General features: G+C 42.4%; 1 protein-coding gene across 1 annotated transcript in view; it reads left to right on the top strand.

The window, feature by feature from the left end:
- LOC109868836 (GDNF family receptor alpha-2) overlaps nt 1–14,845 on the top strand; it is a 77,939-nt gene that overhangs the window by 9,244 nt on the left and 53,850 nt on the right. Inside the window, exon 3 of the mRNA XM_031803303.1 lies at nt 1,042–1,119. Coding sequence (XP_031659163.1) covers nt 1,042–1,119 — 78 coding nt within the window. The remainder of the gene's footprint in view (nt 1–1,041; nt 1,120–14,845) is intronic.

The raw sequence follows: 14,845 nt of genomic DNA on the forward strand, positions 1-14,845 counted from the left end.
GAGAGAGAGAGAGAGAGAGAGAGAGAGAGAGAGGAATCTAAGGTGGTGTGTTGGAAGCGAAACAGCGACTTTACATAAATTACCCACCTGTAATCTGAATGCCCCCGCAATAAAGACTCGTCAAGTGTGTGTGTTAGTGCAAGTGTTCTGGAATGTAGAGTAGCAATGAGGAGGCTGAGTGATGGGTGATGGGATTGGTGGCCTGAGCTGTACAGGGACTGGCAAGGTGAGGATGGAGGTTTGAAATAATGCTGACCACACATACCTCTCAGGTGGGCAGGGGGAGGGGGTTGTTGTAGGAGGAGGAGGAAACAGGTGAGGGGGATGATAGAGAACACAGGATAGGAGAGGATATGGGTTTGATGCAATAGAGAGGAGAGGAGAGGAGAGGAGAGGAGAGGAGAGGAGAGGAGAGGAGAGGAGAGGAGAGGAGAGGAGAGGAGAGGAGAGGAGAGGAGAGGAGAGGAGAGGAGAGGAGAGGAGAGGAGAGGAGAGGAGAGGAGAGGAGAGGAGAGGAGAGGAGAGGAGAGGAGAGGAGAGGAGGTTAAGCCAGTAACAGTATGTATGGCTGCAGGTGAAATCAGTCTTACAGACAGAAACCTTGTTTCAGAGCCTCATACATAAACATGGAGCCTTGTCACCCGCTTTATTAAACCCCTAAGGTACCATACCCCTCTACACACACACACACATACACACACACACGATCTGCGAGTCACCAGCAGAATAGAATGTGTCTTGTCAGGTCTACTGTAAATGCTTGATAATGTGTAGTCAACTGTTAAAGTTAGGCTACATTGTTCCTGGAATTGAAAAAGAAATGGTGTATGTTTTAGCTTTTTTTAAAGTTATATTCTGTTTGTTTGACTGTTTGATATATTCTAACTGGCTGCTATCTTGGGTTCAATCTCAATGCTAAACAGGCCTTGATACCTGTTTATATCTCTTTCTTTCTCTCTGTCTCTCTCTTTTTCACTTTCTCTAACACACACACACACTTTACACACACTCACTCTCTCTATGTTTTTGTTTGTATTCCAGGAGAGGACTTCTATGAGATGTCACCCTATGAGCTCCACGAATTCTCAGAAGAGTTTAGACACGCCTCCATCATCTCAGGTAGCCTACCACTGGATATGTATGTGTAGTCCATGTCTAATAAGGTAACAGGGTTGGTGTGCAGACCTGGGTTCAAATCAAGATTATTATAGTAAACAAAAACTGAAAATAAAATAATAACTCAAATTGGCCAGATCATTTAGTAAACTGAAACATTTGAAAAACTAAAACTATACTGGAACTATTATCTTTGACTTCAAACGAACTAAAATAAAATAGAAGTTTTAGTTTTTTTCTTCTAAACTTTGAGCAAAAATCAAATGGGGTTTTCAAGCTGTTTTTTTCTAATGGGGTTTTCAAGCATCTGAATCTTGTGGGTAAATGCTGCCAGTAGATGCCGGTGTTTCAAATAGGCCTAGCTTGTGCATTACTATCACTAGCTATCACTAGCTAACAGGGAAGAAATATGAGGGTGAGCACAGAGCGTGGCTGGGCCAATCTAGAGCAGCTTGTGAAGTTTCTGGAGCCCTTAGAAAATCCACACCGACCAACATACTGACCAGTGACTGGGCCAATCTAGAGCAGCTTGTGAAGTTTCTGGAGCCTTTAGAAAATCCACAACGACCAACATACTGACCAGTGACTGGGCCAATCTAGAGCAGCTTGTGAAGTTTCTGGAGCCTTTAGAAAATCCACGACGACCAACATACTGACCAGTGACTGGGCCAATCTAGAGCAGCTTGTGAAGTTTCTGGAGCCTTTAGAAAATCCACAACGACCAACATACTGACCAGTGACTGGGCCAATCTAGAGCATCTTGTGAAGTTTCTGGAGCCTTTAGAAAATCCACGACGACCAACATACTGAGCAGTGACTGGGCCAATCTAGAGCAGTTTATGAAGTTTCTGAAGCCTTTGGAAAAATTTACACCGACTAACTTCAAACTGACAGCCAGTCACTCTCTGATGTGGTGCCGTGCCTTCTCAACCTTGAGGCAGACTTGCAGTCAACTACTGTTGCAAAACAGTTGGTGCAGGTCCTGCGACAGCACTTCGCATACATACTGAATCCTCTGGCAGCCAACTTCGATCCAACCCCTGCAGCAGCTTGCCTGATGGACTCAGTTGTGTCTCTGGCACTTCGCTCAACAGAGATGGAGCCACTGAAGAGGGAAGCAGAGTCTTTTGTACTTCAGCAAATCAGAGAGTACAGCCATGGAGTAGCAGGACCCCAGGAAGATGCCAACACAATGAATTCGGCAAGCATCTCGACCACAGTGTTTCAGAAATATAGCTTCCTCACATCGAAGATTGTGTCTGAGATCACTGTCCAGCTGGAGAGTTAACCTGGCCGGGCATTAAGTGCCCCTTGTGAGCTATGGAAATACCTCAAAGAGGTAAAAGGGGGTCATGTTTACAAAGTCACGTTCTCCAGTTCTGGCAAGTAAGAATGGCTTTTTATCTAAAGCTGTGCTATGTGACATTGGATCTGGTTTCTGCCCTTGCATCCCAAGCGTTTGTAGAGAGAATATTTTCAGTCTGTGGACAACTGTCATCAGGCTTGAGAAACCGAAACAACCAACTCTCTGGAATGTAGAGTTTTCTTGAACAGAAACACACACACACACACACACACACACACACACACACACACACACACACACACACACACACACACACACACACACACACACACCACACACACACACACACACACACACACACACACACACACACACACACACACACACACACACACACTTTGAACTGATAGATTTGTGAAGAAGTGTTGTATTGCTTATGTTTCGCTGTTGTTGTAGCTGTTGTTATTAACGCTATTTGAGGGGGTTAGTCAGTGATACATGTTTAATATTACATAAACATAACACATCAAATGTGCCATGACTTCATATGTTGTTGTTTCCCCTCTCATTCTGTCAGATTAAGGTAAAGGTACTTGATTCTTCTAACATCTAATGTTAAAGTAAAACAATTGTTTCCTTCCATCATATTTATTGCACCAGTCTAGGCGCATATCCTTTAAATCCAAGTCACATTAGGATTTATTTAGAATTTGAACCTAACCAAACCTTTGACCTGGACGTAGAGTTGTATGGAGTCCTCTAGTGGCCAAAAGCCTGTGTTAGCATGGGTAATGCCGTTAAGCACTTTCACCTTTTTGATTTAGTCAACATCCAACTGCATTGGCTGATCCCTCCTGATGACTTGCTTGACATGACTTAATGACCCAATTGGAGTTGTGACAGCCGGGTCATCAAGAGGGATCAGCCAATGACTTTTACTTGAGAAGAAAATTGACTATTTCAATATTGAGCTGGCTTCAATGGTGCTGCCAATGGTCTCACAGATTCCATCATGACAGAAATACAGAGATGTTATGTCTATCCACAATTCCAGTGGGTCAGAAGTTTACATACACTAACTTGACAATGCCTTTAAACAGCTCGGAAAATTCCAGAAAATGATGTCATAGCTGTACAAGCTTCTGATAGGCTAATTGACATCATTTGTGTCAATTGGAGGTGTACCTGTGGATTTATTTCAAGGTCCACCTTCAGACACCTTCAGACTCAGTGCCTCTTTGCTTGACATCATGGAAAAATCAAAAGAAATGAGCCAAGACCTCCGGAAAAAAATTGGAGACCTTCACAAGTCTGGTTCTTTCTTGGGAGCAATTTCCAAACGCCTGAAGGTACCACGTTCATCTGTACAAACAATAGTACGCAAGTATAAACACCATGGGACCACGCAGCTGCCATATCGCTCAGGAAGGAGACGCATTCTGTCTCCTAGAGATGAACGTACTTTGGTGCGAAAAGTGCAAATCAATCCCAGAACAACAACATAGGACCTTGTGAAGATGCTGGAGGAAACAGGTACAAAAGTATCTATATCCACAGTAAAACGAGTCCTATATCAGCATAACCTAAAAGGCTGGTCAGCAAGGAAGAAGCCACTGCTCCAGAACCGCCGTAAAAAAGCCAGACTAAGGTTTGCAACTGCACATGGGGACAAAGATTGTACTTTTTGGAGAAATGTCCTCTGGTCTGATGAAACAAAAATAGAACTGTTTGGCCATAATGACCATTGTTATTTTTGGAGGAAAAAGGGGGAGGCTTGCAAGCCGAAGAACATCATCATCCCAACCGTGAAGCACGGGGGAGGCAGCATCATGTTGTTGGGGTGCTTTGCTGCAGGAGGGACTGGTGCACTTCACAAAATAGATGGCATCATGAGGCGGGAAAATTATGTGGATATATTGAAGCGACAGCTCAAGACATCATTCAGGAAGTTAAAGCTTGGTCGCAAATGGGTCTTCCAAATGGACAATGACCCCAAGCATACTTCCAAAGTTGTGGCAAAATGGCTTAAGGACAACAAAGTTTAGGTATTGGAGTGGCCATCACAAAGCCCTGACCTCAATCCTATAGAACATTTGTGGGCAGAACTGAAAAAGCATGTGCGAGCAAGGAGGCCTAAAAACCTGACTCAGGTACACCAACTCTGTCAGGAGGAATGGGCCAAAATTCACCCAACTTATTGTGGGAAGCTTGTGGAAGGCTACCCAAAACGTTTCATCCAAGTTAAACATTTTAAAGGCAATGCTACCAAATACCAATTGAGTTTATGTAAACTTCTGACCCACTGGGAATGTGATGAAATAAATAAAAGCTGAAATAAATTGTTCTCTCTACTATTATTCTGACATTTCACATTCTTAAAAGAAAGTGGTGATCCTAACTGACCTAAGACAGGACATTTTTTCTAGTATTAAATGTCAGGAATTGTGAAAAACTGAGTTTAAATGTATTTGGCTAAGATGTTTGTGAACTTAATCCCCGCTAAAACTAATAAAACATTTGTAAATCAAGTCTGAAATCGAACTGAAACTAAATTGAATTTCAAATAAAAATCTAAAAACAAATAGAAATAAAAACACATATTACATCACAAAACTATAATAACCTTGGTGGGCATTTAAAAAAATATTTATTGTTGTGTATTTGAGTATTTTCAAATTATTTCTTCTAAATAGCATACATTTTATTTTCTCCCAAATACTTACTTCCAAAATGTCTATGTAAGTAATTGAAATACCCTGATTAATATTTGAACCCAGGTCTGTTGGTCTGTGTGAGTGTGATTCTGACACGGAGGGACTGCTCAGAACACAAATATAGAAAGCTCAGCCCGCTGCTCCTATGTTGATTGAGATGAACAAACAGAAGCTATCTTCTGAATGTGTGTGTGTGTCTTTCTGTCTGTAACTGAAGCATGTGTGTGTGCGAGTGTGTGTGTGTATCTGTAACTGAAGCTATCCTCCATCCTGTCACGAAAAGCTATTTTCTTTCCAATTTCTGTGTGTGCCAGTTCACAATTCTCATTATTTAAAGCATTGAGAGGTAATCTGCAGCTCTAGGAGACAGCTTCACTGCAGAATAAATAACATTCACACACACACGAAGACCAAAGACTCCATGATTCCATTTCTACATGTGACACAGAGTGTGTTTATATTTTATGACTCGTGTATACTCACTCAGTTCATCAAAGATAAACACTCTGTCTGATGATTGATCACACTTCATTTGAACTTTCTCTCTCTGTTTCTGTATTTGACACGGAGTCCTAAGCCTGTAAATGTCAGTAGGCTCCAGCAGCACAGTGTGTGTGTTTGTATTTGTGGACGTGCCAGCGAGTATGTGCATGTGTGTGCATGTGTTGCCTAGAGTGAGGTGATGACCTTATAGACAGAGGTAAAATGATCCTATCAGTCCGATTAGATTTGTAACAATGTCATGTGAAGATGCCCACTCATCCCTAGATAGTACTCTATCCACTTTTCATTCACCATGCAGATATCTAAGACCTGAGGGAGAGATAGAGATTGAGAGAGAGATAGAGAGGGAGGGAGAGCGAGAGAGAGAGAGAGAGATGGAGAGAGAGAGAGTGAGAGAGGGTGAAGGAGAGAGGGAAATAGAGAAATAGAGACACAGAAAGATGGATGGACAGACAGACAGAGACAGAGAGATTAAGGGAGGTAGGAAAAGACAAAGAGAGATGGGAGAATAGGAGAGGGATAGACAGATAAAAGAGAGGGATGGAGGCAACGAGAGGGAGAAGAATGCAGAGCAAGAGAGAGACAGATGGGGAGGGAGGGAGAGAGGGGGGTGAGATAAGAGGATGATATAGAGAAGTGTTAAATAGTATGTGCAGAAGAAAGAGGAAGAAAAAGGAGTAGAACATTAAAGTATGTCTTAGACAAGACTGTTACCAATCGATTGGAGGGAAAGGCAGAGCGTGACAGAGAGTGTGTGTGTGTGTGTGTGTGACGAAGAACATTTTAGCAGACAACGGAGAAACAATCACCAACAAACACACTTATTTTTCCAAAACACTGAGACACATCAACATAGACAGCTCTGACTCAAATGTGTGTGTAAAATAGAGGGAGAGAAATAGGGTGTGTGTGTGTGTGTGTGTGTGTGTATCTGTGTGTGTGTGTGTGTATCTGTGTGTGTGTGTGTATGTGTGTGTGTGTGTGTGTGTGTGTGTATCTGTGTGTGTGTGTGTGTGTGTGTGTGTGTGTGTGTGTGTGTGTGTGTGTGTGTGTGTGTGTGTGTGTGTGTGTGTGTGTGTGTGTGTGTGTGTGTGTGTGTGTGTGTGTGTGTTGTGTGTGTGTGTGTGTGTGTGTGTGTGTGTGTGTGTGTGTGTGTGTGTGTGTGTGTGTGTGTGTGTGTGTGTATCTGTGTGTGTGTGTGTGTGTGTGTGTGTGTGTGTGTGTGTGTGTGTATGCGTGCATGCTGTATTTCTCAGAAGGTAGCTGCTTTGTTACAGATAGAGTGAGTTCAACTGTGGGATGCTTTAACTGTTTTTCCTGTTGGACAGAGAGTTGGATTGATCTGTGAGACAACCCTTTGTTATCAAGGTACAACTCCCTGTCATAATAGTGACATAACAGACATCATAAACAGTTATAGCCTCTCATATCAGAAGAAGAGAGAAGATAAGAAGGCAAAGAGAGCCGAACAGAGGAACAGTAGAGAGGAGAAGACGAAAGTAGAAAAGGGGAGAGAGAAGGAAAGTAGAGGAGACAAAGAGGGGGTGGCGAGGAACAGAGAGGAGGATGAGAGAGAAAGAGAAAAGGAGGAAGGAAGAGGGGATATAGTTACCTTTAGCTGTTCTGGCAGATAAACTGCAATTACCAGCTTAGTCATACATCACAGTTTCAAATCGAATCATCACATTTGATTCATCACATGCTTTGTAAACAACAGGTGTAGACTAACAGTGAAATGCTTACTTACGGGCCCTTCCCAACAATGCAGAGAGAAAGAAAGTAGAGAAATAATAGAAAAGTAATAACACGGAATAAGAAATACACAATGAGCAATGATACCTTGGCTATACCTTTGTGCACAGGGTCATTGTCATGCTGAACCAGGAAAGGGCCTTCCCCAAGGTTGGAAGCACAGAATAGTCTAGAAAGTCATTGTATGCTGTAGCGTTAAGATTTCCCTTCACTGGAACTAAGGGGCCTAGCTTGAACCATGAAAAACAGTCCCAGACCATTATTCCTCCTCCACCAAACTTTACAGTTGGCACTATGCATCGGGGCAGGTAGCGCTGTACTGGCATCCACCAAACCCAGATTCATCCGTCGGACTGCCAGATAGTGAAGCGTGATTCATCACTCCAGAGAATGCGTTTCCACGGTTGCAAGCTATACACCACTTCAGCCGACGCTATGCATTGAGCATGGTGATCTTAGGCTTGTGTGTGGCTGCTCGGCCATAGAAACCCATTTCATGAAGCTCCCGGCGAACAGTTCTTATGTTACGTTACTTCCAGAGGCAGTTTGGAACTCGGTCGTGAGTGTCTGTGAGCTTGTGTGTCCTACCACTTTGCGGCTTTGTTGCTCCTAGACATTTCCACATCATAATAACAGCACTTACAGTTGACCGGAGAAGCTCCAGCAGACCAGAAATGTCACAAAATGACTTGTTGGAAAAGTGGCATCCCAGTATGGTGCCAGGTTGAAAGTCATTGAGCTCTTCAGGAAGGCCATTCTACTGCCAATTTTTGTCTATTGAGATTGCATGTCTGTGTGCTCAATTTGATATACCTTTCAGAAACGGGTGTGGCTGAAATAGCCTAATCCACTAATTTGAAGGGGTGTCCACATACATTTGTATATATAGTGTATGTACTGTACCTATAACTAGGAATAAAGTGAATAGGCAACAAGATAAGTAATAAACTGTAGCAGCAGCATGTGTGATGAGTAGGGCTGTTGTGGTGACTGTATTATCGCAACACAGGTCACGAGTCATGAAGGCAGTCAAATTCCACGTGACTGTTTAGTCACGGTAATGCTGCTGATGGTCATTAGTAGCCTACCAAACTTGCTAACTGCCTGGTACTCAGCACTCTATTGTTCCTTTAATCACTCTGACATCAATGCAAATGTACTTGTAAATCCAATCAAACACTTCATGAGAGCCCATCAGCTCATGTTGCGCAACATTTCAATAGGATATGCAATTGCGCAAGAAAACAGAATGACGGCCTCTACTAAAAAGAGGAGGATCCGCTTTCTACTGGCTTATATTTATTTTTCAACTTTCCTAATATTAAGCACATTGCTTATATTTACAACAGGAGTGTAGCCTACCTGGCTGGCATGAAAATAAACCATGGAGAAAAGTGTCCTCCATTTAAGGGCATAGATGACATGTATTTGACAAGATTAAATCAAGAACTGTCTGATGGGTGACAATATTAGCCTATCACTTGTGAATTATATATTATCACTTGTGAATGATGCCCAGCATAAGACACAATGCCTTTTTTTGTGACTTTTTCTAATCATAGTCACACACCTCATGTAGCCTAGCCCATAGGCCTATATGTTTTAATAAGGTTTGTATCACACCTCATGTAGCCTAGCCCATAGGCCTATATGTTTTAATAAGGTTTGTATCACAACTATCCTCTTTACAGGGGGTGTAGAGTCTAACTGGCATACATAAGCAGCGAGTGAGTTTCAAGTTTGGGGAAGATCATTTTCACCACAAAAATACACCTTGATAATAAAATCATAATTGCATTTGCGGTCACTTTTGATAATGGTGTTTTCAGCTAATGGAACATTCTCGCTTATAGCCTACTAGCATGTGCGCATTGCAAGGCTTATAATGTGAAGAAATAGCCTAATCAACATTTTAAGCTAAACATTCTGATCTGTTGCATCAGCCACATTGCGTTAAAAAAAATATATATGCTAATGGTTGTATTAATTTAGGATCTATCACAATCCAAAACTGTCCCAGACTATGTTTGGAACATTTATTTCTCACATAGAGTAGAATAGGTCAACCTTCTATGGGGGATAGTAGATTGACAAAGGCTAATGCTTTTGCTGTTTGTTAGGCCTACTCATCTTGTTGGCTGACGAAAAGTAAATGAGGACAGTTCTTCCAATACCTTCAATATGCACCTCAGAATTGGATAAGGATGACTTAGGTGGCTGGAGACTTTGACAATTGTTAGGGGCTTCCTCTGACACCGCCTGGTATAGATGTCCTCGATGGCAGGGAGCTCGGCTCCAGTGATGTACTGGGCTGTATGCATTACCCTCTGTAGCGCCAGGCGGTCGCATGCCAAGCAGTTGCCATACAAAGCAGTGATGCAGCCAGTCAAGAGGCCTTCAGTGGTGCTGCTGGATAACTTTTTGAGGATCTGATGCCCATGCCAAATTTTTCAGCCTCCTGAGAGGGAAGAGAGACTGCCGTGCCCTTTTTACAACTGTTGGTATGTGTGGACCATGATAGATCCTTAGTGATGTGGACACAGAGGAACCTGAAGTTCTCAACCTGCTCCACTACAGCCCGGTCGATGTGATTGGGGGCTTGCTCGGCCCTCCATCTCCTGTAGTTTACCTTCCTGTATGTGCTTGTGTGTGTGTGTGTGTGTGTGTGTGTGTGTGTGTGTGTGTGTGTGTGTGTGTGTGTGTGTGTGTGTGTGTGTGTGTGTGTGTGTGATAGTGTGCATGTGTGCATGTGTGTGTGCTTGCATGTGTAATTGCATGCATGTGTGGGTTTGTGCATTCCTGTTGTGCTACGTGCGCATTGTACCTTCTGAGTACAAGGGACTCTATACATCGATCAATATTATCTAATATCTGATGGGGTTTGAATACATTCCATGTTCAGCTGTGTTTTATTAGTCTGGTTCTAACAAGGTTCTTCTTTCATCTGACACATCATAGGTCTGTCTGTACAGTATACTGTAGGTCTGTCTGTACCATTACAAGCATTGGTTTTCCCATCGGACGTTAGCATGTTAGCACGTTTGGCACACTGATTGGTGTCACCTCGTTAGTCAGTATGCGTTACAACTGTGCTGGTTTGTCATCTCGTTAGTCGGAAGGTGTTTCACCAGGTGATATTTAAGAGCAGCTGGCCCAGTGCTCCAGTTGTCTGGATTGTTAACACCTTTAGTTGGCTCTCCCTATTTCATTTCTAAAAAACAAACCTTTCTGATCTTCTGTGTTTTCGTTTTTGCTCCACTTTCTGGTTTGCTTCCTGTCTTAAAGTTTGTTGTGGGTTTTTATTTTGTTGGCCTCTTCTTGGGCAAATTTAGTGGGTCTCATGGTGGGTGTCTTTTTGGTACTAGTTGTTGTTGCTAGTCAACTTTCAGTGGACAACCCCATGAGTGTCTTTCAGAACCCCTCCTAGAATCCCAGCTGTTTTGTTTTGGTTGTTGTCAGTGACTATTTGTTAGTTCCAAAGAAACCAATTGTTTCTTGGTTTCTTGATGGGGAACTTAAAAGTACAGTATAATGTAGGTCTGTCTGTATAGTATGTCTCTGCTCTGTTCTGTCCAGCTTCATCTATACATCTGTAATTCTCCATATCGTTCTCTTTCATATTCTGTCCATTTCTCTAACTCTATGGATGCGTGTGTGTGTATGTGGCTGTGGTCAGGCTAGCCAGCTGTGTCTACCCTGCTTTCAGGCAACTCTATTGATCTCTCTTCTTTTCCCCCTCCTTGTCAAATCCCTTCTCCTCTCTTTTTCCTCTCCTCACTTCTCTAGTTCCCCCCCTCTCCCTGTCTCCTCTTTCCTCACTCCCCCCCTCTCTCTAACCTTGTTAGATCATGCCTCGATACGATGTGTGTGTGTGTGTGTGTGTGTGGAGGGGGGTAAGTTGAGAGGATGCCTGACTGCAGCACTTAAATAAAACATATGTGTAAGAAACCGTCTATGTGTAGAAGTGTGTGTATACGGATGGTGAATGAGTGTATACGTGTTTGTGTGAGTGTGTGTGTGTACGTGTGTACGTGTGTATGCGCCTGGTGCACGTGTGTGTGTGTGTGAGTGTTGGTGCATTTGTGTGTATGCATCTAAGTTCATGTGTGTGTATATATGTGTTTGTGTCTGTGTGTGCCTGGGGGCAAGGCTTTGTGTGTAGATGCTGTAAAGGCTGTGTGAGAGAGAGATAACAGCCGACCTAGGGCAACACTCTAATTGGCCCATGCACTCACTCCAGATACCTCCCTCCCTCCCTCTCTCTTTCTCTCTTTCTCTCTCTCTTCCTCTCTTGGGATCCCTCACTTAGTTTATTACAGGAAAGAGAGGAGAGGGGAGGGAGGGAGGTGCAGAGAGCATAGGAGAGGAGAGGATAGGGATGGAGAGGAGAGGAGAGTAGAGGAGAGAGGAGGGGAGGAGCAGCCAGGTTGCTCAAGATCCACTTGTAAACCCAACATCCGTCCAGGTACCCGAAACCGGCCACTATGGGCGACGATGAGAGCTATTACAATTAAGCAGGCTGGGGTTTTGCTAGGACGATGTGGATGGGGGTGGTGGATGGACATAAGCCACGAGCTATGCTTCTGGGGGTTGCGCGTTGAATCCCAGTGATAGGCACCCATTTTTTTCTTCTAACCTTATTCCAAACCTTAACCCTTAACTTAACTATTCGAAATGATTGCCTAAACTTAACTGTGGAGTTGTTTGTGTTTTAACCCTTTCCCAAAGGCACAGTGCAGTCACAAACTAGATTCCCTGTGTTTTATATATACTCACTGGCCAATTTATTAGGTTCACCACCCCATTCACAAAAATGGATCCTACAGAAAGTGAGTCAAGTGTCTGTGGCTTGCAATATAAAGCAAGCAGACAGGCATCAAGGCATTCAGTTACTGTTCGATTGAACGTTAGAAGGGGCAAAACTAGTGACCTAAGCGACTTCGAGTGTAGTATGATCGTTGATGCCAGGCACGCTTTTGCTCCACTTTTTGGTTCCAGTATCTCAGAAACGGCCGCCCTCATGGGCTTTTCATGCACGACGGTGTCAAGGTTTTACAGAGAATGGTGTGACAAACAAAAAAATATCCTGTGGGCGAAAACAGCTCATTGATGAAAGAGGTCGAAGGAGAATGGCAAGAATCGTGCAAGCCAAAATATTAGCCACAAACAAATAATGGCGCAGTACAACAGTGGTGTGTAGAACAGCATCTTGGAAAGCACAACTTGTAGATCATTGTCATGGATGAGCTATTGCAGCAGACAACCACACCAGATTCCACTCCTATCAGATAAAAACAAGAAGAAGCGACTCCAGTGGGCACACGATCACCAAAATTGCCTGGAACATGACAGCGAGTTCAGTTTACTTAAGTGGCCTGCGCAGTCCCCAGACCTCATCCCAATAGAGCATCTGATGCCCTTTTAGTGTGAGAGCTGTGCCAGCCTGTTTTGGCGGGATGGAGTTTACGTCTGCCTAGTTAATATACCAATAAGAAACAGTGCTCCAAACCTCTCTGCCAATAACAGCTAGTTTTCAGTTTCGCCCTCCCCACTCAGACTACTCAGAGACTGTCCTTTTGCTTGAGAAATTGCTATTTTCTACGAAGCTATTTTTGTTTCTTTTTGACCATTTTAAATGAAAACCATCACAGTTAGGTACTTAATTCTTAACCATAAATTATTTGATATTGAGATAAAAACAGCTACATTGGGCCTTTGACTCTAAACTTAAACATTCTGAATTAATGCATAAATGTAACCAGCTGCGAGGCATTGACAACAACAGCGGTACAACCCAGGGTGCAGCTGCAGCAGGAGTGTCACGACTTCCTTCTCCTTGTTCGGGCGGAGTTTGGTGGTCGAGTTCACCGGTTTTCTAGCCATCGACGATCCACTTTTCATTTCCACTTTTCACTTTGTTTTCTACACACCTGGTTTCTATTCCCCAATGACATGTTCATTATTTCACCCTCTGTTTCCCCCATGTTGGTGTGCGTGTTTGTTTATTATGTTCAGGTTGTATCTTTATGGTCGGTATTGTTTCCCGAGTTCGTTATTTCGCCCGTTATTTACGAATGACCGGTATTTTCTCGCACCTTTAGTATTTGTTTTATACTGGTGCAGTTCGTGGAATAAACTACCTGGTACACTCATCTCTGCTCTCCTGCGCCTGATTCCATGCACCAGTTACCCACAGCCTGACAAGGAGGAGCAACGCAGGGTATCCAAAACACTTAGAATTTAGACTTTTAGAAAAATGCGAACAAACATCAGAATCTGATTTCAAATTGGTCAAACCGTGATATTTTATTGAGAGGCGAGGAGAGGAGGAGGATTGAGATGAGATTAAGAGATAGATAGGGCCTTTTAACAAGAAGACACAGGTTAGATTACAATCAACAGGGTTGGGTAGGTTACTTTCTAAATGTATTCCTTTACAGTTACTAGTTACCTGTTCAAACTCACTAATGTAATCTGATTACTTTCAGGTACTTTTGTATTACTTTCCCCTTAAGAGACGTTAGAAGAAGATAAAGATGAATATTACCAATTGCAGGATAAATCAATGTTAGAGTTTATATAGCTGGCCATAAATGGATGTTATATTTTACAATATGGGTTATGTAGTCATCTTCTAACCCATTGCTTTCTACTTCAATACATTAAAAAAACAAAGTGTGTCAGATTTCCAGTCATTACAATTATTTTATACCCCTTGATCTTCAAGAATAGGACTTGGAAATATGAAAATATAGATTTGTCAAATTATTTTACCTGAAAGTAACCGAAAAATGAAGGATTTATTAGCCTACTCTGTTATTTATGACTTTGTTGTCCTGGAGGACTGATTGGGTTCATTGCTTCGAGATTACAAATAAATGCTGCCCTCATTGAGTGGCATTTCTTTTAGTACCAATGAAAAGTGCTATTTGTGTGTGGAAAATGAATGCAATATGCTACATATTGTTTACGTGTTTTGTTGGTGACACTTTAAAATCTCGATAATTGCTTTATTCAGCACAAATTAGATTGAGCAATAAAAACCTCACTTGTGGTCTTAACCTTTTACTGCATTTTGATAAATCAAATCAAATCAAATGTTATTTGTCACATACACATGGTTAGCAGATGTTAATGCGAGTGTAGCGAAATGCTTGTGCTTCTAACAATACAGTAATAACCAACGAGTAATCTAACCTAACAATTCCACAATTACTACCTTATACACACAAGTGTAAAGGGATAAAGAATATGTACATAAAGATATATGAATGAGTGATGGTACAGAACGGCATAGGCAAGATGCAGTAGATGGTATCGAGTACAGTATATACATATGAGATGAGTAATGTAGGGTATGTAAACAATGTGGCATAGTTTAAAGTGGCTAGTGATACATGTATTACATAAAGATGCAGTAGATGATATAGAGTACAGTATATACATATACATA

The sequence above is a fragment of the Oncorhynchus kisutch genome, linkage group LG23 (genome assembly GCF_002021735.2).
Source record: "Oncorhynchus kisutch isolate 150728-3 linkage group LG23, Okis_V2, whole genome shotgun sequence".
Lineage (NCBI taxonomy): Eukaryota > Metazoa > Chordata > Actinopteri > Salmoniformes > Salmonidae > Oncorhynchus > Oncorhynchus kisutch.